General features: G+C 33.8%; 3 protein-coding genes and 2 non-coding genes across 9 annotated transcripts; 2 read left to right on the top strand and 3 right to left on the bottom strand.

Moving 5' to 3' along the window:
* Window positions 1–46: 46 nt before the first annotated feature.
* LOC145605348 (uncharacterized) lies at window positions 47–2,981 on the bottom strand. The gene is made up of 2 exons (XM_081661384.1): window positions 2,644–2,981; window positions 47–463 (listed from the first exon to the last, which is right to left on the bottom strand). The coding sequence occupies exons 1-2, from the start codon at window positions 2,828–2,830 to the stop codon at window positions 183–185; spliced, it is 468 nt and encodes a 155-aa protein (XP_081517510.1). The 5' UTR covers window positions 2,831–2,981; the 3' UTR covers window positions 47–182.
* A 1,805-nt stretch (window positions 2,982–4,786) lies between these two features.
* LOC145606480 (small nucleolar RNA R21) lies at window positions 4,787–4,869 on the top strand. The gene has a single exon (XR_014105346.1). It is a non-coding gene; the product is annotated as a small nucleolar RNA R21 (small nucleolar RNA).
* A 284-nt stretch (window positions 4,870–5,153) lies between these two features.
* LOC145606477 (small nucleolar RNA R160) lies at window positions 5,154–5,241 on the top strand. The gene has a single exon (XR_014105343.1). It is a non-coding gene; the product is annotated as a small nucleolar RNA R160 (small nucleolar RNA).
* A 1,348-nt stretch (window positions 5,242–6,589) lies between these two features.
* LOC145605040 (cyclin-dependent kinase F-4-like) lies at window positions 6,590–13,189 on the bottom strand. Of its 3 annotated transcripts, none has more exons than XM_081661052.1 (16): window positions 13,039–13,189; window positions 11,348–11,602; window positions 11,194–11,245; window positions 10,578–11,120; window positions 10,413–10,491; window positions 10,266–10,334; window positions 10,083–10,172; window positions 9,851–9,989; window positions 9,321–9,423; window positions 9,166–9,218; window positions 8,963–9,029; window positions 8,748–8,856; window positions 7,794–7,859; window positions 7,639–7,707; window positions 7,225–7,519; window positions 6,590–7,080 (listed from the first exon to the last, which is right to left on the bottom strand). In XM_081661052.1, the coding sequence occupies exons 4-16, from the start codon at window positions 10,583–10,585 to the stop codon at window positions 6,869–6,871; spliced, it is 1,359 nt and encodes a 452-aa protein (XP_081517178.1). In that variant the 5' UTR covers window positions 10,586–11,120; window positions 11,194–11,245; window positions 11,348–11,602; window positions 13,039–13,189; the 3' UTR covers window positions 6,590–6,868. The 3 variants fall into 3 exon arrangements, with proteins under 3 accessions (XP_081517178.1, XP_081517176.1, XP_081517179.1); XM_081661050.1 differs by having other exon boundaries at window positions 13,015–13,183; XM_081661053.1 differs by having other exon boundaries at window positions 10,578–11,110; window positions 11,348–13,183.
* A 4,033-nt stretch (window positions 13,190–17,222) lies between these two features.
* Window positions 17,223–23,931, bottom strand: LOC145604612 (protein FAR-RED IMPAIRED RESPONSE 1-like). 3 transcript variants are annotated; one of them, XM_081660513.1, is made up of 10 exons: window positions 23,798–23,931; window positions 21,020–23,200; window positions 20,873–20,929; window positions 20,686–20,760; window positions 20,544–20,612; window positions 20,388–20,456; window positions 20,243–20,290; window positions 20,006–20,159; window positions 18,971–19,034; window positions 17,223–17,507 (listed from the first exon to the last, which is right to left on the bottom strand). In XM_081660513.1, exons 2-8 carry the CDS (start codon window positions 23,174–23,176, stop codon window positions 20,103–20,105), a joined length of 2,532 nt encoding a protein of 843 aa, XP_081516639.1. In that variant the 5' UTR covers window positions 23,177–23,200; window positions 23,798–23,931; the 3' UTR covers window positions 17,223–17,507; window positions 18,971–19,034; window positions 20,006–20,102. The 3 variants fall into 3 exon arrangements, with proteins under 3 accessions (XP_081516639.1, XP_081516641.1, XP_081516640.1); XM_081660515.1 differs by having other exon boundaries at window positions 20,544–20,606; XM_081660514.1 differs by having other exon boundaries at window positions 23,828–23,901.
* Between the last annotated feature and the right edge of the window lie 1,563 nt (window positions 23,932–25,494).

Genomic DNA, 25,494 nt, shown 5'->3' with positions numbered 1-25,494 from the left:
GATTAATCCTTGTATATGGCAAACTTCAATCTCTTTTAGCATCAACTATAGCAACAATTCATTATATATATAAATATTCACACACAGAAAACAGAATAATAAGTTGAGCAGCAACTCAGCTATTTATCTTCACTGTGTGTGTTGCATACAGAGTATTACACACCATTATGTAGCATGTTAACTTAGCAGTACATTGGGGTATTAGCAAACTGGTAAACAAACGGCTTAAGAGTGTAGGAATAACCAGAAGGGCGCTTATAAGTGAACTTGACTCCAGAGCTGCCATCCCCAACTTGATTACACCGCTCATGAAAACTGCTAATTGGCCGTGCTAGGCATGCATCCCAGCGTTCACTTTCCGACATTGTTTCTGCAACTGTATATACTCCTTTGGAATCAGTGAACGCCTGATAGTTCACAACCTCCCCAGATTTAGTTATACACAGGACAGCCACCTCGGCCCCTGCATGAACACAATTATGCAGTATAACAAAGTTAGCTACTTCGGCTGCTACCATAGCTAAAGAACTTCTATGCTGTATTTGCCTCCTATATATTTGATCAATACATATTTCCTTTTTCATTCAAGCATTGCTAAACCACCAAGTTTTGGTTTTCAGCTTCAACAAATTTGTCCTACTCTCTTATATTGGGAACTTGAATAAGTCATGCTCAATATAGCAAGTGAATGGAACCTCCTACCATAGCACATGCCACCATCAGTAGACTAGCACCATTTGGCAGCAGCACAGCAGCAAAGCCAACAATCACGTCAATAGCTAATTGACATCTGAATCTCTATCTAATATAGTGATAAACTTCAAATCTGTATAATTTTAATTGACATCTGAATATCTATCTAATATAGTACTGAATATGTTTCCAGAATTTAAAGCATTTGGCACATTTTCTTACTAATTGTAGCTTTTTAGCTTCATTAAAGGCAGGATGTAAATAAGCTGATTGTTAAGATGAATCTATTTCCTAAGAATAATGTAAGGACTTAGTTGGCAGAGAGAAGAAATGTAAAGGGATGATGGGTTGGTTGTTAGATTATTCAACATAGGATAAGAATCCCAAAGACGGTAACTTCAGAGGCCCAAAACAGCATAGAAACTCTGATTAGTTTTTCAACATCACTTAAAAATACTATATCTGTACAAGTTTTGATGAGTTTATAGTTTGAGATCGCTATACAGTTTACACGCTCCTAGAAAAACATTCATGAAAACCCCTAAGACTTGCCCTCTACTCAGCCAGGATGCAACTGCAATCACAAGGATTGTTGCAGTACTCGTCTAACCACATTCCCACAAAAGCTCTTTTCCAGTGTTTGAGTTGTTTGACTTAGTAAACAATTACAAATAAGAAGCCTTCTATCATATGTGAGTGTCCAATCAACTTCTCAAAGTTCAACTTCATCCATGAGATGTTATAGACCCAGTATCCACCTCCAAAGAGCCACCTTTGAGGGTGTAAAGAGGAGAATAGGGGACAAGAATGAAGCACAGCAGGGGACACATCAGCACAACATGACAAGTCATTAAGCCTCAAGGAAACACTAAGGGAGTGGCATCCTTGGTCTGATTTCTTGATGGTGAAGAGTAGTAGAAGACAAAACTAATGAAGTAGTAGCTCGTGTATAAAAAGATGTTGTAGTAGAATGGCAAGGTTTGTGTGGAAATTGTGAGAAAACTTTGGAAAGCGTGTTATAGCCTAAAGCTACTAGTTGAGAGTAGTAGCCGAGCTACCTTTTGTAAGCTTTAAAGCATTATCAAGCAAAATAATAGTATTTCATCTTGTTTAATTCTTACTGTTCGTATAATATTTACAATCAGAAAACCAGTATATTACATGAGATGATATCTTTACAAATCAATCTCAAGTCCAATGGAAATCATATAGAAAAGGCAATGGTCTTTTGGTACAAGTGTACAGACATGGTTGAATGCCCTTGAACAACTAGGTAATCCCACATCACTACAAAAACAATATTCAGCATGGATTTTGTCAAAGTTCAGATTATGCAACCTTACCCTAAACAATAACAAGAAAGTTCCACACATAGAGCATTACAAACAAAAAATTGAAGGCGCGAAATCGAATTTAGAATCCATTCCCATAAAACATTTGGAGTAAGCAAGTCTGCAATGCCGGAAAGGATTCATGAAATTCATCCTACATGTATTAGCTAATTGATCACTTTCCCATCAATTGACCACTTTGACACTTTCCCACATCAAAATTGTCCTCAATCAACAATATCATCATATTTCCATGAGTATAGTAATAAGCAAAATCCTTACCATGTAATTTGACCAAGAAATCAATTAATTGCTCTAAATTACGAAGTACAAGTCAATTAATAGTAAAAATGCCATCAGAAGAAAACCCATTTTCACATTGTCGGCAATATCTAAAGCAGGACAATCAAAGTGTCGGCAACAACAAATTCCACCAAAAATCAGTACATATTTCTGCTAATCCAAAAACCCAATTGGCAATTGATATAATCCTTAAACCTTGATTATACATACAACACACCCATCAAAACCCCCAAAAATAAGCAAGAAAACATTATTATATACATAATCATAAATTAAAAAGTAACCCATAACACAAAATAATTGAAAAAGGTGATACCTTGAAGAACATGATCTTCAGGGCCAATTGAAGAATCCCCACAAACATCACAAACAACTCTGCCTTTAATTTCACCAGTCCAAGCAATTGCGTTGGGAGTCAATACCAGTAGCAATAAAAAGAGAATAAAAGTAGTTGCAGAAAATTTAAGATTATGACCTAAAATGGATTCTTTCTCCATTTTCATCGGTGGTATAGATTTTTGGAAGACCAAAAAAACCGGATTTTTGGGTTTGAATCCTGCTTTTGGTATCGCTTTGATGGAGTTTAACCACTTTGTTTTTAAGAGGTTTCTTTCTTTTTTTTTTTTTAAGAGGTTTCTTGTTTCACTTTGTGTTCACTTTTCCTTTGTTGACCTCTTTCTTTTGTTGACCTCTTCTCAAGATTTTCAGTGACTTTAGCCCTTTGGGTAGATGGGATCATGGGACTATGGGAGAAATTGGACTCTGTATTAAGGACTTAAGGTCATGTTAGCTTATATTTTTAGTACTCCGTATCATATTATTTTATGTAAAGTAAATTTAAACACATGTTTTATTTATCTGATTTTTGACTTATCTAGATTTATAAGAAAAAAAAAAGTGAAAATAAGGTGAACTGAATCACTCTTAAGTTGGTTTACTAAAATTAAGGATAATCAATCGTTATTTACTACCTCCGTTTCAAATTAGTATTTGTGAAATGAATGAATAAAAGACAATTTCAGATAATTTAAGAGAAGAAAAGATTTACTGTGTGCAAGAATTAATTGTAAGCTATAAAATTTAAACTCGTACTAATGAGTCAAACCTTCCTTGGTCCGTTTGAGTATTATATGTTCGAAGACTTGGTTAGACTTAACTACATATGAAGTATATTACTTGAGCATATGGTAACCTTAGTAATGGCATGTGATGATAAGGTTGTGGCAAGCGAGGTTGTGGACTTGTGGCAAGCAATGGTAAGGTGGTGGCAAGCGAGGTCATTCATGTGTTTCTTGAGACGCATATTATATTATTAAGGCACACGTTTGGGTAGGTTAATTCGTGTCCTGCGTCATTTTAGTAATACATAATTTGAAATTTAAACTTGCTCCAATATTATCAAATACAAATTGAGCATGAATTTTTTCCCCAATACCTTTGGGAGTACATCCACAAAAGTCACTTTATAAATCAAACTTACAATAAAAATCAACTTAATGTCAATACAATTCAAAAAATTGAGTTGATGACCCATTTAACATGTCTTCTTGTTTTTTTTTAGGATGCCCACACGATTCACTGGAATTTAACTCCAACTATATTCGGATTCAACTCGGATCGCACACTTGGCTTATTATGGATGAGTTTCCCAACAAGAGTGTTCTTGCAAATGGCAACTATTTCCAATTAGTTTTACTATGGGTCAAAATTACCCAAAAATAGAAGCACTACTCGATCCATTATGGTTTGGGCTCAAATATGGGCTTGATAATTTGGTATGGTTAGGTTAATCACTCATCCATCATTATTTCTAGGCGCCGGTATTATATAAACCAAACTAACTCACTGTGTATAATCTCCCATTGAAGCTTCTTCTATGCTATAATCAGCTATATCAATCAATCGTTTTTGTTGGGTGAGAGGTTCTTGTATTCTCACCCTATTCTTTTTCTTCATCATAAATTTATGTTGCTCAAATATTTGTTGCTTTAACTATTGTTTCCTGTTGAATATCAATTGATTTGTCCCAATTTATGCTAAATTACACAATGATTTTAATGTTTTCTGTCTATTTATTAAAGGGGTTTTCTTATATTTTGCCAAATTAACATCTTGAAGCTATTTCTTATTTGACAGTTGGTGACCAATTAATCTGGGTTATGATTTAATTGTTGTTAGTTTTTATCAATATGTGATTTTTAAGGATGGAATTTTCGAAATGATGTAAAGTTTGAAGTAAAGTTTGAATCTTTTTCATTGGATCTTGTTATTTGCTAATTCATGGGATTTGCAAACATTATCTGTGTAACATTTGAGTTTTATTGTTGTTGCTAATGTGATCCTAGGCTAGAAATGTACCACTTTTGTGAGTTTAATTGTCACGTTACTAGTTCAAATTACGACCATTGGTGTTTGTGATTAGAGGGTGTGTTTGTGTCATTATTTTCTTTCATAGATTATATCCCAATGAAGAATGACTTATGTCCAAATTAAAAGTAGTGGACTGATACATTCATGATGAACAATGTTATTCTGAGGGATTTCTTTAATTACTTCAATATTTTCTGAGGATAAACTTAGTTTTTACAAGTGATTTGTTATATAAAGGGCTGAGTGCTAATTGGGGAGAGTGTAATTACTTGACTCTGAAATACCTGTAGGTTTTCTACAGGGTGCCCGGCTACGCTTGCCCGAACACGAATGAATGGCATCATAGTACAGGCTTGTGCTTTGGTCTTAACAAGCCTGCCTCCAAAGGCCATTACAATCTTTAAAACAATCGTGTTCGTTTGTTGAAATTGGATTCTCAGTGAGTAAAAGAGAGCAAGCAAAATGATGAAATCAGTTGAGCTGAAATTCTTTTATGTGGAATTCATTCATCTGAAAATTATGCCTTCAAAGTTCTCTGATTGTTTTGCTCTCTTTTAACTCAACTTTTCATTTGTTGTATTTATGTGTTGTTTTTTTGGTTGTGAGCACCAATTAATACGTAGCTTGGCGTGAAAAATTTGTCAAACGCTACACGAGCTTGGTGCTAAAGCAAGTATTGCTTCTCTAATTTTGGCGTATGCTTTTCTCCCATGGCTAATGGCAAATTGGTTAGAAGAAACAGATGTTCAACTTCTATTTTACTATTGCTTTATTGGTTGCTCTTTGTTTTGTCTACCCTACATTATGATGATTAACATGTTCCTGTGCTACCAATCTACAAATACATGAGGAAGATAAAGACGCGGGTTATGCTCGATTGCTCGTTCACCTGACTTGCTTGTTAATGGACATCCTTGGGATGACGTATACTACTACCCAACTCACTCTACTGATCTGCTGAAAATGGACAGCCTTGGAACATATACGCCTAAAAACAAATAGGATGTACTCTGCACTTGATCCATACTAGGCATCCTAATTCCTAATTAGTAATGAATAATGATCTCGACATGGATCAGTGGCTTTACATGGGACGAAGTTACTGGATATCTACTTTCACTTCCGCTCTTGACACTAAACCAGGCTAAACAGCTGATTGCAATGCCTTACAAAGTTACAACTTACAAGTGGCTTGGAAGTAATTAGACAAATAATTCTTGTACTTTTTAAACAACGTGTATGTTGCTGAAAAGAGTAATCCATTTTAAGCTTCACCTGATGTATACATTTGAGGTGATGAAACCAAATGAAGCTTGTAATATAAAGTACCAAGCCTTAGCTGAAGGCGTAATAACTAAAATTATTCAGACACTATTAAGCATTCATTACCTTGTGCTAGTGATATGTTTTAATTCAGATTCAACTACAATTTGACTATTGAAAATATTCCACGATAAATACAATTGAGCATAGCCCTGATAATCTGTTCTATCCATGTCTTGCGAAAGATTTCTGATTATGAATGCCACCATTATTTCCTAAGAAAAACAGAAACATCCAAATTCAAACAAAATATCATGGGATTGCTGAATATTGTAAATGTTTAGAGCTTATGACACAAATTCATTCAAACTTATATCAAGCTCAAGTTATCAGACTAGATTATCAGTAAAATAATTGTTTGTCGTAAATTTTTGCAAATTTTGTTACAAACTGGCTCTGGAACTGGATCATTCGTGGTGTAACAAAATTCTTACTACCTACGGAGTACTCCATAGCTCGTAATAGATTTAAGGGCTCTTGGTGAATCCATTCAATTACATGACTAAACAGCAATAATATATGAAAATACCTAAGAGGAATTTGCAATCCTGTAATAAACAACAGCAAAGTGGGCAAACTGGGCATATATTGAAGATTATTATTTTTTCAAAGCAACATTCTCCATATAGAAAGTTTAGAGGTTGTCATTGTATAAGTTGATATACGCAACGGGTAAACACAGGAAAAAAAAACTAGAAAGTCTCACATTGTCACTCCTCCAGTAAAACGTTTAGCGAACACCACACCAGAAACAAAAATAAAAATTATAACACTATAGAATATCCAACTGAAACTGCCTGAACTTTAGCTGTATTTGCTTTATTGTAAACCTCAGTGATAAGAACAGATCATCCTGCAACTTTTCTCGTAAAAGTTCTGCTGGGTTGGATATCCTGAGATCGTCCCATAAACATGTTAGATTGGCCATGCCATCCTCCAGCCTTCATAGGTGGTGGTACTGATTGCCTGATTGTTTGCCTGCCAGAACCCAGAGACATGTTGGACAGCTTCTCTGCTGTTTCACTTACTCCACGAGTAGTCCTACCTGGGTATATGGAGGCTGCATACAAATAGCTTTGCATTTTAGTTTCCAATGCAAACTAGTTTTATAACGGAGAACAAGCAAGAGAGAGAAGGCAAACAAAGATATTATGTTTTCAAAACCTAATGACTATAAAATTAATTCAACGTGAGGAGGACCTACATGGGCTGTTCCTAGCTGGTGGCCGATATTTTGGCTGTTTAACAGAGCTCTTAACAGATTTGTCATTCTTGTTTAAATCCTTGCCATCCAATTCCAGTTTGCGTTGCACACCCGCACCAAAGGCAACATGAGGTTTCAAATTTGTGGTCTTAGAGACAGGATGAGTAGGATGAGTTCCAGGACCAGAACTCTTCCTCGCAGATTTCTGATCAAAATATCCCCTGGTTCCCAATGATGGGGGTGTTCTGTTGACAGTTGCTTTAGGCCGTAAAGATGGCGGAACATAGAAACAATTCTGTTAAAAAAAAAAATCAATTGTAAATCCCATCTTCATCATCCGATGCTAATCAAAACAAAATGTACAACTTCTCATTTCTAGAAGCCTGGTGCAGAAAACATGTAAACAAATAATACCTTAAAGAAGGGATGCTGAAGGACCTCTGCTGCTGTTGGCCTCTGAAAGGGGTCCCAGGAACAAAGTGACTGAAAAATGCAATAGATATTCAGTTACTGAGATAAATATCACAAGCAAGCCTTGAGCTGGATTAAAATTTTAAAAGTTCACTTACCCTTATAAGGCTGATTGCATCATCACTTGCAGAAGGTATGAGACTTGAAAGATGCACGCCAGGAAGCTGAAAAATATAATCAATATAAGATCAGTACGGGGCAGAAATCGAGTACTAAAAGTCTAAAACAACAAAACTTTAGTGTCAATGACTTGAGGCTGACTAACATGAATCGTCATAAGAAACCCACAAAAAATCGAACACAGACAGAAAAGAGAAAAAAATGAAAGTGCAACAAAAACAAAAACATAGGACAAATACATGAGCAGCACAAAGTGAAAACCAAAAATCGAGTACTGCAAGAACAATCTTACAATCATGACCAAAAATAGGTTGTACAATATTCTATGACACTGCACCACATTATGTATGATATTATTTACAATACTAAGTATTAGAAACTAAAGTTTTAGAAGACAACTCATCAAACATTTTGTTGGAATGCATGAGTCGGCTGCTGAAAAATATCAACTTCACCCAACAAAGATTATCATGGACAATTACCGACTAGATGTAGATAAAAAAAATAAAAAAGTAAAAAAAAATAAACATACTACAGAAATTTAGCTGGAAAGGAAAAAAAAAAACTTGAGCATTGTTGGTACACTTAAAGACGACAGGGAACTTGCAGTCAAATATTATGAATGGAACTAAGCCTCTAAAAACATTATGCTACCAAGCAAGACAGTATTCTATAAACAACAGAAAAATACAAAGTCCTAAAACTCCTAAATATTATGACCTGCTTCATATAAATTATAAGAGGGTCCCATTGGTGTGCATCCAAAAGTTAAACTAAAGAAATGCCTAGCTGAATCATTGAATGCTGAGACCTAAACCAGGGTGACTGGAACAGCAAGATATCCCTCCCACAGTCCCACCAATCACCCAAGAAATCTAGAGACAAAAGAAACAGAAAAAGGAATGTACACAGTCAATGGGCTTCTGACTCACCTGTGGAAACTGGTAATTCATTGATCTAGAAAGCATGAGCCCATGAGCCCAAGAGTTCTCTGTTGGAGTTCCAATGACACTGCATATTTTATAGATTTCATCTGCTTCACTGCAGTAACACCAATCATAATATAGTATAAATACAAAGGGATGACAAGGCAACCAGAACTCATGTATTAATATATGCTCTTAATAATTAAAGTTGATGCCCATACCTTAACCCAGGAAAAAGTGGACGAAGAGTAAACAGTTCTGCCATTATCGCACCCATTGCCCACATATCTGAAAGACCAAAAATACAAAAAGAATTCAGAATACCATAATTAATGACAAAGGTCCAACTGTACAGAGCCTTGGATAATCACTTTTTATGTCCTTTTTTTGTTATGTTTTAAGGGACTTAAGCTATATCACTTACCCACAGAAGATGTGTAAGTGGGGGACTGCAGCAGAACTTCAGGAGCCCTATACCTGCCACATCACAAGTTTTTCAGATACATACAACCCGACAAAACAGGCAAAATAAAGAAGGAATGGAATACTAAAAACAAAAACAGAATAAAGAATGCTTACCAGCGTGTGGAAACATATTCTGTATAAGGTGGCCCAGAACTTACTTCTCGTGCAAGACCAAAATCAGCTATTTTGATAACATCTTTTGATACCAGCAGATTCTCTGTAGTGAAACAAGGATAAAATACTTAGCTACTAAACAGAGTAAAGAAATTTGTCAACATTAAAGAACACTTAGCTCACTACAACTAGCATATCACAAAGTTTACACATACAACAAACTTAGCCTAAAAGTTAGGCTGCCTATAAAAACAAACCAATCCTCGTGATACTGGACAACACAGTAGGCCTACAAATCAATGTAATACCCAATTGGGAAAATCTGGGGTGTGGAAATAAGAAGGTAAACTACATCAACCAATATAATTTCTGAAAATGAATTGTCAAAGTACAGAGTTAGATTGATGCTAGTTTATTTTTGAAGTTTAACAAGCAATTACACAGATGTAGAGAATGAAAAATACAAAGCCAAAAATGCCTAAAATCATGTCATTTCTGACCACAACTAGTTTCATTCAGGCAGCACATACCTGGTTTAAGATCACGATGAAAATATCCACGCTGGTGCATGTAGGCAAGGGCTTGAAATACTTGAAAACACCAATTTCTGAGTTCATTTTCAGAAAAGGGCCTTCCTCTATCCTTCATAAGTTGGTACAAATTGCACTCCTGGTAAACAAAATGTTACATGGACTGGTGTCAGAAATCAATTCAATTGTACAGTGGAACAAAAAAACCAGGATCATGCACAAGAAAAGTTACCATATATTCAAACACAAAATGCAGGATATCATGCTCTCTAATAACTTCTTTCAGCTTCACAATATTTGGATGGCTCATCTTCCTTAGTGACTGCAAAATTTCCAAATAAAAAAACTCAAAAAAAAAAAAAGAGAAATGGAATACAACAAATTCAATAGCATGATGTAATTATAATAAAGTTACCTTCACTTCTCTTAGATTAATGCATTCATCCCAGGAATAATATTTTTTCTTCATTTTCTTTATAGCAACCTGTGAACATATCTCATGACATCAAATTGCTAATCAAAAAACAATACCCACATTTTATAGCAAAGGAATATAACTTACAACTTCTCCACTCTGTTTATTTATAGCACGCCAAACACACCCAAAAGTTCCATCACCAACTTCCTTAATTAGCTTGTACCTGAACAAGCAAAAACTCACTTTAATTAGCAGGACTCACCACAGAAACACAATGAGACCAAAATAACGAAGGTAGAATAAACTCACCTCTCCATTGTTAAGTCAGAAAACGATAAAGCTGAGTATCTGATGAAGGTCTCTTTATTCAACAAAATTGACAAATCACTAACACGAGAAACATAAGACAACGATGCCCAATAGATGTCTGTAAATAACACTTTACGATAATAGATTGCGTGGTTGTATTGATCCAGCAGAATCCACCCTTCGATTTTCTATCCCAACAGCACGGAAACAAGACGTGAACTCCTGTAATCGCCTAAAGTTGTGGGACTAATCACAGTAAATTCATGACCAGAGACTCTGAGACAGTCCAAAAGGGTAAATAGCAGAGATGCTTGGAGACTCAAGAACATGTTCTTTAAAGAAAACCCCTGTTCACGTCATAACACCAAGGCTACCACAGAACTCCACAGCTGTCTGGAAATTGACACCTACTCACCTAACAGTCACCCGGAGAAACAAAGAAAATACTATGGGCACAAAGAGTCTAATTTAGTAGGCTTATCTAGTGGTGACTACAAAAGCAATCTGCATTCCTCAGCCTGCAATTATTAGCCCTGCAGGAGACTGTTTGATATTAAGTACCAAAATTATTTTACGTATCACAAAACTGAAGTCAAGATTAAGATATTGGCAGTACCCCACAAGATATCTTTCTGAAACTCTCGACTTGATATATACTCCACAAACCGCTGATAAGAGATTCAAAGAGGAACGAAAAGAAAGTAAAAAAAGATCAGAAGGAGCAAAAGCGGCATGAAACCACCTCTCAACACCATGAGGAGACAACTTACTCATAGGAGAGCACTAAAGATCCAACAAATTTCTTAGTAGACAATTGCATTAGGCCTCCTATACTGATCATTTAGGAAAATTTGGGCACTAGGTGCCGTTGACAAAGGAAACAAGAAGGAATCCGAGAATTGAGAACCTCCAGTCAAGAGCTTTCTGGAATGAAAGGGCCTGAAAATGGAAGCAATTTGACAAGATGTGGACATGCTCCATAACTTAGTAAAACAAATTGAACTTCTTAGATGAAATTCTGGAATCTGCAAATCAAAAAGGCAATAGGGATTGAGATTAGTTAATGAAGCTTATATAATTTAAGTACGTGAAGCTTAACAAATAGAATAAATCAAGTTTTGATACAAGAGGAATAAGATACATATCATCAGACTCTATTGTGTCCAAGGTTAAAAACACGACGATGCCACAAGCATTGTGCCTTTGACACAAATAAATAATGGTATGTTCACTATTAAGCCCCTTTCTTCTAAAATGTGCTTTCAGTTATGTGATCACTGATCAGCAATATGGAAGAGGTAAAATCTATATTCTTGATAAACAATTCATTGTAAGGAAAAAATCAACATATAGCACCATAGTATGAGGAATAGAATATTCTGTATGCATCTTGTTTCAACATTAGTTTTAAGGGATCATTTCAGGAAATAACATAATTTCTTTACTCTAAAAAAATAATTAAATTAAAAATTTGAAGTTGTCCACAACCAAACAAGGCAGTCATTATAATTCTATTCAGACGGTATTCCCTTTGATTCTAATCTTGAAAGCACAGAAATAAGCAGGTCAATGTCCAAACTATATGATGATTTCAACACAAATCAATCAAAATCAGAGCACAAAGTTATCCCTAATATTAATTAGCTAATAAAAAAATAAAACTCAATTTCACAACAAAGCTATCCAATACCTATTCATTAGTTAATTTCATATTTTAAAACATAATCAATGGTGTATCTCCTAGATTGCCATAACCCAAAAACTCAAATCACAAAATCCAAAGCCCCAAATCATTCGCCCGATCCCAAAATACATGCCAAACTGAAAAGTTCCATATACAATGTAGAGGTATTATAGAACATACAATCTAAAAGCCCGGAATCATCCAGCTAATTTGATTACATAAGCTAAAATTTATTCACCTAATTCGATCAAGTAAACTAAAATCATTTGCCTAATTCAATCACATAAGCTAAACGCCAACAATCATTCACCTAATTCAATCACACAATCAAAAAGGTCAAAATCATTCGCCTAATTCAATCACATAGTCTACAATCCGAAAATCAATCGTCAATTACCCAAAAATAAACCTAATTGAAAAGTTCTATCAATTAGAAAACCTCAAAAATCACACAAATCCAATAACTCGAAATCAATCACATAATCCCTAATTCAATTTCCACATCCTTGAATACATTGAACCAGCTTATCAAAACACAACAATCCAAATTCAACGAATCAGAATATACCAAAATCAAAACCCTAGCTCCAGATCTACCTCCAAATCAAACAACAATTAAAAATCCAAATAACCTCAAAACATAAAACCAAAATCAAATCAACAACACAAATCAAACCTAATACCAATTAAAATCAAAACACAACAACCAAAAAAAATCGATCTAAAAAACATGAAATCATGGGAAAAAAAAACCGGTGAGCCAAGCGGCAAAAGCACCTCCCAAGACGCGGAAGGGAATGGGTCGACTCCAGAGCGATAATATTTGATTCTCTCTCTCCTACCAATTTGTGTGTCTTTCTCTCTCTAGAATATGAAGGAGTTTCTCTCTCTAAAAATAAAAAAAAGCGAATCGTAATTTGCCTAAAATTGGAAGATGAAGGGAGCTTTTATTTTAAGCCACCAAATTTATCAAGACTCTGACCCTACCACTCTACCGCCCGCCTTCCTTCCTTTAGCCCTGTCTTATTTATAGTTTTATACTGTACCTCTTTTTTTTTTTACCCTTTACCTAATTTTATTATGACTCGTTTTCCTTCCTTTTTTTTTTTTTTCACCGCCTTATTTTTTTTGGATTTTTTTTGTAAAATCTTCTGTAATTTTTAATTTTTTTTATGGTTTATTAATGTTGTCACCAAAAAAATAACAACCATAAAAACTTATTTTTGTTGGCTATTGTTTTTCTATTTTCTACCGTATACACTATTCACATAATTCTATTTAATTACTTGAAAATTCGGATTTTGTTAGATTCGTTTCGATATAAAATGAGCATGTGATAGATGCATGAACCAATATCATTGTTTAATTGGGTTGTGAGAAATCTCATCATGACTTTCTATTACTATAAACAAATAGGACAAAATTTGATTTAACTCTAAACTAACCTACCTAGGAACCTACATACTAGATAGAATCATTCCAAATTGATTTGAAATCTTGAAAATTCTGTGCTAGAATTTGTTAGGAATCCTTAGGACATTGGATACATTTAGAGAATTAAATCATTGGTGATATATTCCTCAAAAAAAAAAAAAAAAAAAAAAAATCATTGGTGATATATTATCCACATGGATTTAGTCCATTTAGATACGATTTGATAAATAGTATCTTTATGAAGTTTGATATTGAATTATATGGTTCATGGAATATGTTCCAACTTCCAATTGTCTAGGTTAATTAAGATGAACAATCTTGACATTGCCACCTTTTACTCTAAAATACCCAATTGTATTTTAAATCGAAGAATTTAACTTGATAAACTTAATATCAACCAAGCTGCTTTAAAACATCATAAGAATACACATAATCCGTATAAACAACTCAATCATATGCCGAAATCCACTAGATAATATTAGCAAATTAACTCAAAATTCTAAATTTTTAATGATTCGAAACCGATCCGAATACTAATCGATAGTTTTGCCCACCTTTTTCCACAAGGAACAAGATCGGCCCTTGCGGCAAAGTACCCATAACGCGGCTTTAAATAGCACGTGGGTGACCCAAAGTAGTAAAAATGACACAAATTTTCCTCTTTTGTCTGACATATCTTACACTCCAAGAATAATGTGGTTTTAATTAGTTTGAGTTTAGGTACAAAATTATTAAAATCTGTTCGCCATATAATTGCGTTTCCTCTCGATCTCATAGGCCACCCAACTAACTCAAACCAAAGCAATGTCTCAAATGTATCTATCATTACTTCTATTCTTAGCAAGATTTGTGCTTATTTATCCTTAGTTTTATATTTTGTTGCTATTTATTAATATGATAATCTATAACAATCATGATTTGTGAGAGTATTTATTCTTATCTAGCTTTTCATGCTAATTGCATAAGTTGCTTACATGTACCAGTGCCACATGATTAATTACTTTATATAATGGAGCAATAATTAAACATTTCCCCACATGATGATATGATAATCTCTTTACAAAATTAAATTAGTTTGCATAATAAGTTAAATTACCAACTTTATAATACGGAGTATGTTTCTCAATTTTTTCTATTATGTCGAGCCGTATAATGTCTGAAATTTTTATTATTAAAGCATACTCGCCCGTACACACCTTTATATTTCTACCACTTCATAAGGTTTATTCCATAAAAATATGCTTCATTAAAAAAGTTTCTTGCCTAAATATTATTCCATTTATAGCAATGAGAATTTCCCGTTTTATATTTATTTATCCCTCCATGAATAAAATTAGTAAAACATGTACTTCGTGATTAAAGTTTGTTATGTATATAAAAGTCAAACCATGACAATTTATTTAACTCGGCTAAAGTAAAGATTTAAAGAACGATTAATTGATGTGTAATGTCACGATAATGGTATAAATCAATTTATTTAAGTCTTAAATACAAATTGGGGAAGATATTAGAATAGAAAACTCAAAGTGGAGGAAGTCATCGTTCAAATGAAGCATAACAAATTATTAGCATTCCTTTCAATTCCTTTACGAAAAAGTATCCCATTAAGATTTGACTTAGTAAATTAAATTCAGAGAAAATTATTAGGACATGCGCATGCCATGATAAAACCATGGATCATGCAGGCTAGAATCTAGATTAGCCTTCATATATTTTCTGATTAATCAAGTTAAATTATTAGACTTGACCAACCTTATCAAAAATGTTAATTTATCATGAATTTTATTTGTTACTTGTCTATTTCCTTTTAATTGTACATCATCATGTACAAGTCAACTACTCCGTACTATTAATATGAGAAAAACTGCAAAATTACGTCTCATTGGTGACATTCTTTCAAGTTCATTTGAATTTATCAAAATTTAGGACACACTTTAATCACATTGAAGATAAAAAGAATTTGTCAAAAAAAAAAAAAAAAAAAAGAAGATAAAAAGAACACTTTAACTGAAAATAAATAAATCTAGGACACACTTCAATCACATTGAAGATAAAAAGAACACTTTAACTGAAAATTCTTTTTGGAGTTTAGGGTTGTGGACCTAGTGGTAATGACAATAGTGATGGAGTTTGAACCCTCCTTTAATCCTTTTGAAACGAAAATTATCACAATGATTTCAGATTTATGAACTCTAAAAGTTTGAGATATCAAATGATAAATTAGGAAATGTTACAATTAATACTCGGTGTAATTTATTCACATAATACAACTTTGTTGAATTCACTTTTATTTATTTATTTATTTTATAATATTAGGTCATCGACTGGAGTTGTCTATTATATTTATCACGTAAAAATGTAAAATGAATAATCTACCGATTGAATAGCAGAATTTTGTTCCGGTTTATATTATGTTTGGATTTAGCTTGAAACTAGGAGCGAACACACCATTACACATTTACACCTACATCTTTATTTCAAGTTTGATGGTTAAAGTTGGGTAGCTTTAAATTGATGAGTGAATAATTGGTGCATTATGATGAGAGTAGGCTTAAAAATCAGACTAATAATGTCAAAAAGAAGTAGCAGCCAGCTAGATTAGAACTACCAAAATGACTGCAAATATTTGATGAAATTGGGCCAATAATAATCAATAAATATTGTCTAGTCAGAAACACATAATAATAAGAATAAAGAATAAAAATGGGATGATTTCACAGTGGATGATTTTCTCCCGTAATAGATAACAAGTGCTGTAAATCAACCGCCCAAATTGCTCAACTTCAAAGACATGCCAACCAACAATGAAGAGAGAGAAAGAAAGAGACCCATCTCATAATATGCTCATTTGATTCCTACTTTATCTTATTTTGCCAATAACAGCTAACCAACAAAACATATAAATTTTAAAAATAAACAAATACCAAACCTAGTCAATTAAGTTACCAAATTCTTTTAAATTGATAAAACTCATCACATAATTTGAAATTCTCTTCATAATAATTCAATACTAAAATTATTTTGTTTTGATCAATAGTACAGGGTACAAACTATAGAGTACTTCCTACTATTTACAATTTTTATATTTAAGTAATCTAAACATTTTTTCGAGAGAATATATGAAAGTGATGAATTGGATTTCAATATCAATAATCTCTTCAGAAGTGGGTAATTTATTTAGGGAGTAAATCGAGTATCTTCTGTTACAATTCTGTCTTCAACTTGTCATAGTAGTTACTACTCTGTAGCAACCACTTGATATAGACAGAGTAATGAAAAAATTCAACCTTTGATTAGGTAATGATGCCAGGTTTTTGGTTAAAATAATAATCTTCTTGTGTTTATATGTTCAGGTATTCTGTAGCTGCATGAGTAAATTTATAAAGGCGTCGGAGTATAAATAAGCGGGAAAGACAATTCAAGATTAACCTAACAGATTAATACAGTATGTGGACAAAACAAAATTACGGATTAACAGGAGATATAATGAATGAATGATGATTGAATTCCAGAAGTGTAACAAGCAATACAGTATATACGCAATATGATTGAATTCCAGGTTTCCAATCCATCAGAAATGGAAAATATGAATGATGGTTAATTCATGATGGAAAAAGGACACCATAAATACTGATATATAGATGAAAGATTATACATCAATGTGAGCTTTATCTGCATACTTGTGATTACATTCTCTAATTGCTGTAATGAAGCGAGATAGCTTATTAGCATCAATATCCTTCTGGACTTCTGGTACAATAATACACCACTCCTGATTGAACGAGCAGTACTGTGTCAAAAACAGCAGCTACCTGGAGGAAGAATAAGCAGAGGTAGGTACGAATCAGAAGCAACACCATCATCCAACCTTGCAATGCTGAGATTTTTTTTATTTTTATTTATTTTTTTTTTTAAATGATTTATTTATTTATTAAAATATGAAATTTCACTGCATTCAGAAAACTGCTTGCCCAAAAAAATAGATCAACTTTTCATAGAATAAACATAAAAGCTTTAATGCCATAAACTTTGCACAAGTGCATACAGTCTAAACTCTAAAGTTAATATGCATGTCTGCAGATGAAAAATAAAGCATGGCATATATCAGTACGCTATATATACTCTTGAAATTTCCATTAAATCTTTTACCTTGCCTCATAAAACTACCATAATCAACTAATGCCAAAGTATAGGAGATCGGATACTTGGCAGCTGCATTTGTCAATCCAAGACTTAGGATACATTTACTGAAGGAAGGCTATTTCGACACGACAAGCTAGTTCTCCTAAGCAATCTAAACTTCGGCAAAGAAAACCTACAAAGTGACAAAGCTTACAAATTCGGTAATAATATCTGGTTTTCTAAAAGCCAACAGCCATAAAAAATCATCTGCGAAATGATATCAAGTTGTCCTTTATGGCTTCATCCCACATTATACTAAACAAATGCACTTATTCAGTTATTTTTAAGCATGCTTCATATGCCTTCCAAGTTTACCTTCCTTGTGCAGCTTGTTACAGGCTTATTTCAACTAATTTGATCCTAAACATTATGTCAGGGGATTGAATAAATATATATTATAACACCCTTACTTTTTATACTTGCTTCCTCAAACTCATGCAAGTATTTTCTTCAGTAGTTTAACTTTTAAGTAATTTTATCTAAGGATAACACCACTTTTAGCTGAAACCAGCACAGCAAAATATTCTTTCCAGATAGGAAACAGGTACTTGCATATAATGCATATAAAGCAAAAACAAACAAAAAAGCAATTGCCCTTGCAAGGAAATGATATTTGATTACAATATTTCCACTTCAAAGCTAGCTAGCATGTCATTTATAGTAATCAAGATAAAAAGCAAATGAGATATTGGAGTGGATACTTATAGGAATCAACAGAAGCCAAGATAATAGATGAACATATAATGAACAAGTCAATATAAGTTAAAATTGACTCCAATGATCCAATCATAAATTTGCATTAGGAAAACAACATAATCATAAGGAATCCCGTGAGACTATTAATATTTTGCGAGAAGATTATCACAAAGCTTTAACAGAAAGAATCAAACAAAACTAGAGGAAGTAAATGGGTGGAGATAACGAGTATAAAACTAGGACAACTACAGGAAACCAAGATAAATATAGGTGTAATTTGTAAATGACAAAATGGGCAAAAATTTATTTACTTTAGGGAGGGAGATGGAAGGGTTGGGTTAGGGACTGTAGAGAGAGGTGGAGGGGAAAAAAAACAAGGACAGACAAGAGGAAGTACCTGAGGCAAATTTGTATTTTCTCCTCAATATGGTAGTCACATGGAATTCTTCAGCCAAGTCACTCTGAAATGAAATCCACATAAAATCATGATACTACAATTCTGGAAGTTCTGATATAGTGATATCAACAAGTCCGAACAGCAGCAACCAAAAAATCTAAAGAAGCTAACTTTGAAAAAATCTCTTTTGGTTGACCGAAAGTCTGCCCCAGGATTATGCAGTGTTGCCCAATCTTGAGGACAAAATAGTCCATGTTATTTAGTTTCCACTAGTAGTATTTAAATCCATCTTCACAAAATCAAACCTTCATTATGTTGAGAAGTGGTTCAATATAGTGCCGAAGCTGGATTCATTCCTATGCTACTTAAATAAGTCAATAAGTGTTGGAATAGGACACAATATTCAGATAAATATAAATCTAGTCTACAGTTTTTCCAAGGGTTTCTAGTTTCTAAAAAATATTATTGAAGGTTCATGACAGTATGACACAGATATAACAAATTAAGTGAAAACAACGAGTAACGCAGGATGGGTCCATAATCCATATTCTGTCATAAACATTGCAAATTGCAATAATTAATTTTATTTTATTCCCAAGAGGCCAAGATAGAACAAAATTTCCTAATTCCAGTAATACCGTAAAACTACGAATTAGTTGTATTGGATACAAAAAGTATAGTATCTACGGCATTACTTTTATTTATGAGGAATTTGTAAATTACAATAATTATCTTTAGTTAGGTCAATGACCTTCAGCTTGCATTGTCAATATACTAGATCCAGCTTCCTTTGGTTTCATCCTACCATTAACAAAATTCTACATTTGTATATATGAGCAACTAGTATATACTAATCCTGTCTCCCCTATCCTGAATCAATCCATTTCTTCAGGGACCTATGCTGGGTATATGGAGACTGTCCAGAATCCAGATTGAAAAGAAAATCTTGAGTTTGAAAAGAGCACACAAAGCATACCTAATACTTCAAATGATGAAAAAGCAACAGCATATTGAAAATAAGTCCATAGTAGATACCTCATATAGTAACAAGTCTACCCTTTAAAGATATCTACAACTTGATCAATACACGAAGATATCTACAACTTGACCAATACATGAAGAAATCTCATTCTCAAGTGTGCCTAGAAGCATCTCCACGCAGCTGTGCAGATCTTAAATCATGGTCATCCTGATATAGGATCAAACTACAAAGGTAAGAATCATATAAATAAAATTATATTGTTTACAAACACAGCATTTTCAAAAATTTACCTGTAAGCTGTAAGAGAAGCTAGATGATGATCGAAAATCCAAATGTCCCTACAAAGTATGAAAATTAAGCTGGAGGATTCTTTTCAGGAGTGGGGATCACAGTACATAGAATTATTGGCTATTAGGATAAAATTCGAGAGTATACCAGCCCATGTACACTTTGTTGAGCTCCAAAAAATCCTTCATGATTTGGTCCTATGGAGTTTAATTGTCCCTGTGTCATAAAGAACAGATTAAGAAAAACGAACCATAATTTATATACGTAGTACATAATATCATACAAAATTTCATAATCACATACCAGCCCTGATATACTTTCTTGATCAACATAATAATTATCATGTGGTGGCTCCATTAAGTTCAACTGCACCTGTAATTTTGATAGATTATTCGCAAAACAATAAACTACTTTGCAAGAAACTCCAAACAGTGACTTGGCATACCAGTCCTACTCCAGGCACATTCTGTTGGGAACCATAGTAATTATTGAGCGATATCCCATCAGAGGTTAAATTTTCCTAAAAGTAGCAACAATGTAAAGTTAAATCAGACTCCAGAGTGCACACTTACAAAACTAAATACAGGCAAAATGGTGCATTATCTAATTGGAAAAATAGTTTAAGGACAAACCATTTGATGCAGATTGTCCTCAGCATCAGTCAGCATCACTTCTGTTTCTGAAGCTACCTGCACAACAAGACTAGCTGTAACACAATCTACACCAAAATTGCACCATCGTTCATGAGCACATAAATAACTCCTAACCATAAAAATTACCTTCCTCTTCTTCACTACATTCTTTTTTTTGCTAGTTCTAGTTGAAATATTTCCCTGGTATGCTTCAACAATATCATGATCACAATAAGTGTCCCCAACTTCAATAGCACTTCTATTCATGTTATTCACACTAACACAATTTTTCAGAGTATCAACCAGTGTTCGCAGGGTAATGTTGTGGCTTTCTTGAGTTAAAGATCCTTCTTCACTCAGTTCAATGGCTTGCTTACACAAGGCCACATAACGCTGTGCCCTGGTCTGCAACCTCTCAGTTCCTTCTACCATCAACTGCGTAGTTTTTGCATCTTTTGTCCACCTCCTCAATATGTACTGAGATGGTATGCTAGAAATACCACAGATTTGTAGAACAAGCATTGCGTGTCTACACAAAAAACCTCTGTACTCAAATGAACGACATAAACAAGAAACCTGAGACTTTGTTTCATCCCATGCTACAAAAAAAGTTTCATCCTTTTCACAGTCATCTACTCGATAAGTAATGGATGTTCCATCTTCACCTTCTTTCCTAGGATGACAGCCGACCACACCCAGAACTTCAACCTGAAATTTCTTGAATATTGCATGTGTATATATAGTTGACATTTGTTTCTCCCAGGGTGAAGGAGACTTCAGTGCAGGTTGCTTGTGCCATGTGTCAAAATCTGCTATAGCCTCTTCCTCATACCTATTCTGCAGAATTGCACCATATTGTTTCACAAACTCTTTCAAAGTAAGTTTTCTTTGAATATATTTGTCAAAAAATGAATTTACACTATCAGTTCGATGATGAGGGGACATTCCAGCCAAGAAAATATCACTTGAATAAAGAGGAACCCATTTCTTACGATCTTCATACAGTGATCTTATCCACTCATCGTCTTGAAGATCAAACCTACCAACCATTTTCCACCATCTTAAATCAAATTGTTCATCTGTCCATGACTTGAATACGCACTCATTGAATTTTCCAGTAAAATTTTCGTGTCTCTTAGTGACATGTGCAAGATTTTCTGGGAATTTCTCCAGAACATTACACAGATGAAAGCAATGACGTGTATTAGGTAAGACTTCCTGGATGGCAGACTTTATTGAGGGATGTTGGTCAGTGATAATCACCTGGGGTGCACTCCCTCCCATTGCCCTGAGCCAAGTCTTCAGCAACCAAACAAATGTTGACGTCAATTCCTCTGCAATCAAGGCACAGCCAAGCAACATTGCCTGGAAGTGATGGTTTACCCCCACAAACAGAACAAGTGGTAGCTTGTCATTTGTCCTTATATATGAGGTGTCAATAGAGACAACATCACTAAAACTTGCATAGTCACTCCTACTTTTAGCATCAACCCAGAAAAAATTCCTAAGATACTGTTCTTCATTCAAATCTATTGCATAAAAAAATTTAGGATTTTCTTTCTTGACACACATAAAGTAATCAAGTAAGAATTGGGCATCTCCTTCATCTAGAACCAAGCGATTGCCTTTATCAAGTAGAGAACTGCGTGCATCCCTTAGGGATCCATGATTCATAAGACTAGCAGACTGTCTAGACATAACAACAAACATCTTCTTTGTTCGTTCACTAACAGCATGTAATATATCAATATTATTCTTCTCAATCAGTTTCACATTTCTGTGAATTCGAAAATAGTATGCCAATGCCGGTAAAAGTTCATGATTATGCTCCTTAATGAACTCATGTATGACCCATTTCCCATACTTGTTTCTCTTGACATGCATGCTAGCCTTACAATCAGTCTTCTTAACACCACAACGCCGGCTACTACCAACATCAGATTCTGGAGTGACCCCATATCTGGAGCACGCAAACTTTGCATCGATAAAATCCTTTGATTTCTTTGAACGTCGACTGTTCTTTATTGAGGTTGTGAATCCCATAGATTTGGCATACTCTTGGTAGAACTTGTATGCAGCTTCATGCGACTCAAATTGAAGATCACTATCAGGCCCTATATCAATGTCTCCTTCAAGCAGAAGACTGCTTGTCGCAGACGTACCAGCCCCTCCATCCTGATCATGTACCACATTGACAATATCAACCATATTTCCACTACCCCCTTCACCATGACATATGTCTCCCCTTTGATCAACTATACTACTAGCAACACCAGGGTGACTATCCTTTGTTAGCATATCCATTAACGAGTGTATTACGATCACTATCTACATAATATATACAAAATTTCACAGGTGATCACTAACATTATAAAAGGCAAGAAAAACTTATAAAAGCAACATAACAAGCTACACCACATTTATAATCTTTACATATCAGGAGAATAGGAAATCAAGGTTTCAAATCATTAGATAAACCCCAAATTCCATAGTCTGTTTACTTCAAGCTTATATAACGAATCGAGTCCCTTTGATACTTTTTCTGCTATTTGGTTCGATGTAGCTAACTCAATACAAATACAAGCTTAGCCGGTACACCAAATTTACAAACAATAACAACATGAAAATAAAATTTAGCAGTAATGAAATGTTAAACAGGCGGAAAAAAATTAAATTTGTTCCATTTTCATAGTTTCGTCTTAACATTCAAGGATTTTGCAGCAAATTAGCAACCAAATTTAAGTCAATTATCGAATTAAATTCTTCTCACCTAAGAATATGAATAGCAAAATTCTAGCATTTTAGTTTAATTGAAAGTTATAGTTCAATAATCAATTTACCTTAGAAGAACCCTAAATTGAATTAAATTAACGATTAACACAAGATTGTGAAACTGATATTCGATGATTAATAGAAACATCTTACCTAAGTTTCAATGGAGAAGAGAAAGCTTACAAGCTGCTTCTTTCAACGGAGAATTCAGAGTAGCTGCTTGCCTGCTTCAATGGAGGAAAGAGACATTCTTTTTCATTTTTATTGAGAAGATCTTTTAATTCATTTTGAGTAACATCTCGAGTTATTTTTGTGCCATGGCCCATATGTATTCAAATTCTCATTAATTAATGAAAAGTACTTTCCTAAAAAAATTTTATGGTCCGATCTGATTTAAAACTTTATAGTAAATTAATAACTGATATTAAACCAAATCAGTATTCTGTTGAAAATAATGCATAAAAACCCTAAAATGATTTATTTTCACCTTTAATGTGTTAGAAATATTTATAATGTCATAATTAGGAAAAAAATTGAAAACAAATTTAATTATATACCTTAAACACTTAATTTATAACTACATAATTACTAGACTAATATCGTGATAGCTTGTACATACTAGCTTAAAATCCGGTTTTCCATGGAAAGACAAATCATATTAAGGTGGATTGTCACTTAACGGGGAGCAATTTAAGGTACACATGGTGTACAAAAGGAATCTTGTACACAAGTTTCCTATTGGTTGAATGGGAATATTCCTTGTATGTGGGCCAACTTCAATTTCATTTGAAATTCAAACTTGTTTTTCAAATTTTCAACTTTTGAATTTCAAATCTTTCTATCCTTTCACCTACCCAAATTAATGTAGTATATAGTCCCCAAAAAAAAAAAATCAGATTTTTTTACCTCATTTTTTTCTCTCTCCTAAATTTTTTTTTCTCTCCTCTATTTTCCCCTCTAATGTATCTGGGTAAAATTAACTTATGAAGAACAATATACAAAAATTGGTTAAAGAGTAGGGGAGTTTGATAACAATGGCAGAAACTAATTTCATCGTTAACAATGGCGTGAAACTAACTTGTTAACAATGGCGTGAAACTAATTTCATCGTTAACAATGGCGTGAAACTAATTTGTTAACAATGGCGGTGCGATATGTAGTCGGTTAATTTGCGAAGGCCGTGAACATTACAAATAGCAGCAGCCTTTAGTTCATGAGGCTTTTTGCGAACATCCACAAGAGAACGATGTTGTGGGATGGTTTTACTGCAGCAGCAGCCTTTAGTTCATGAGACTTCCATTTTAATGTTCATGTAGACTTCCATCGGAATTAGAAATATTAGGTGCAAAATTGGTTAAAGATTAGGTTTTGCAATTCACCCAAAAGAGCACTATCCGGAATTTGATTCGACTCCAAGAGAACGATGTTGTGGGATGGTTTTACAAACAATGTAATATATAGTTTTTTTCCCACAAAATGAACGTGCTGATACCCCTTAGTCCAATGGTTAACTTCAAAAGCTGCTTGTGCATACATCAAACCACTGTTCGAACACTGTGATGGCATAAATTGTATTTTTTTTCTAGTTTTAATTATTTTTAACTTTACAGAATCATATCTAATTTTAAAATATCATAATAACATAAAATTTAGTGAATGAAACAATGTTTTACGTATATCTGTTATTTAGTTTATAATTGTTTTATGTCCCCTAAAAACATTTTTTATTTTAAAGAATCATTCTTCTTTTAATAAAATCTTGATTGATAAACGTGTCGTTATGAGATCTCCGTACAACATGTTTAAAACGCTAGTACACACTGTAGTTTGAAATGCAAAAAATAAAACTA

Source organism: Chenopodium album, chromosome 22 (genome assembly GCF_948465745.1).
Source record: "Chenopodium album chromosome 22, dcCheAlbu1.1, whole genome shotgun sequence".
NCBI classification, from domain to species: Eukaryota; Viridiplantae; Streptophyta; class Magnoliopsida; order Caryophyllales; family Amaranthaceae; genus Chenopodium; species Chenopodium album.
The sequence above is the reverse complement of the archived record's forward strand: the minus strand, read 5'-3'. Positions and strand labels throughout refer to the sequence as shown.

Bases quoted from the DNA above. Each gene is read 5' to 3' on its own strand.
- LOC145604612 (XM_081660513.1), bottom strand. From the start codon at position 23,176: ATGGATATGCTAACAAAGGATAGTCACCCTGGTGTTGCTAGTAGTATA. The intron at 20,291-20,387 runs GTATACTCTCGA...CATACTTTGTAG, and splicing joins AACAAAGTGTACATGGGCTG to GGACATTTGGATTTTCGATC. The intron at 20,160-20,242 runs GTAAATTTTTGA...ATCCTATATCAG, and splicing joins GCTTCTCTTACAGCTTACAG to GATGACCATGATTTAAGATC.
- LOC145605040 (XM_081661052.1), bottom strand. The intron at 7,708-7,793 runs GTAAGTGAACTT...TGCATTTTTCAG, and splicing joins ATGCAATCAGCCTTATAAGG to TCACTTTGTTCCTGGGACCC. The intron at 7,081-7,224 runs GTAGGTCCTCCT...ATTTGTATGCAG, and splicing joins ACCAGCTAGGAACAGCCCAT to CCTCCATATACCCAGGTAGG.
- LOC145605348 (XM_081661384.1), bottom strand. From the start codon at position 2,830: ATGAAAATGGAGAAAGAATCCATTTTAGGTCATAATCTTAAATTTTCT. The intron at 464-2,643 runs GTATCACCTTTT...GTGTTCATGCAG, and splicing joins TGAAGATCATGTTCTTCAAG to GGGCCGAGGTGGCTGTCCTG.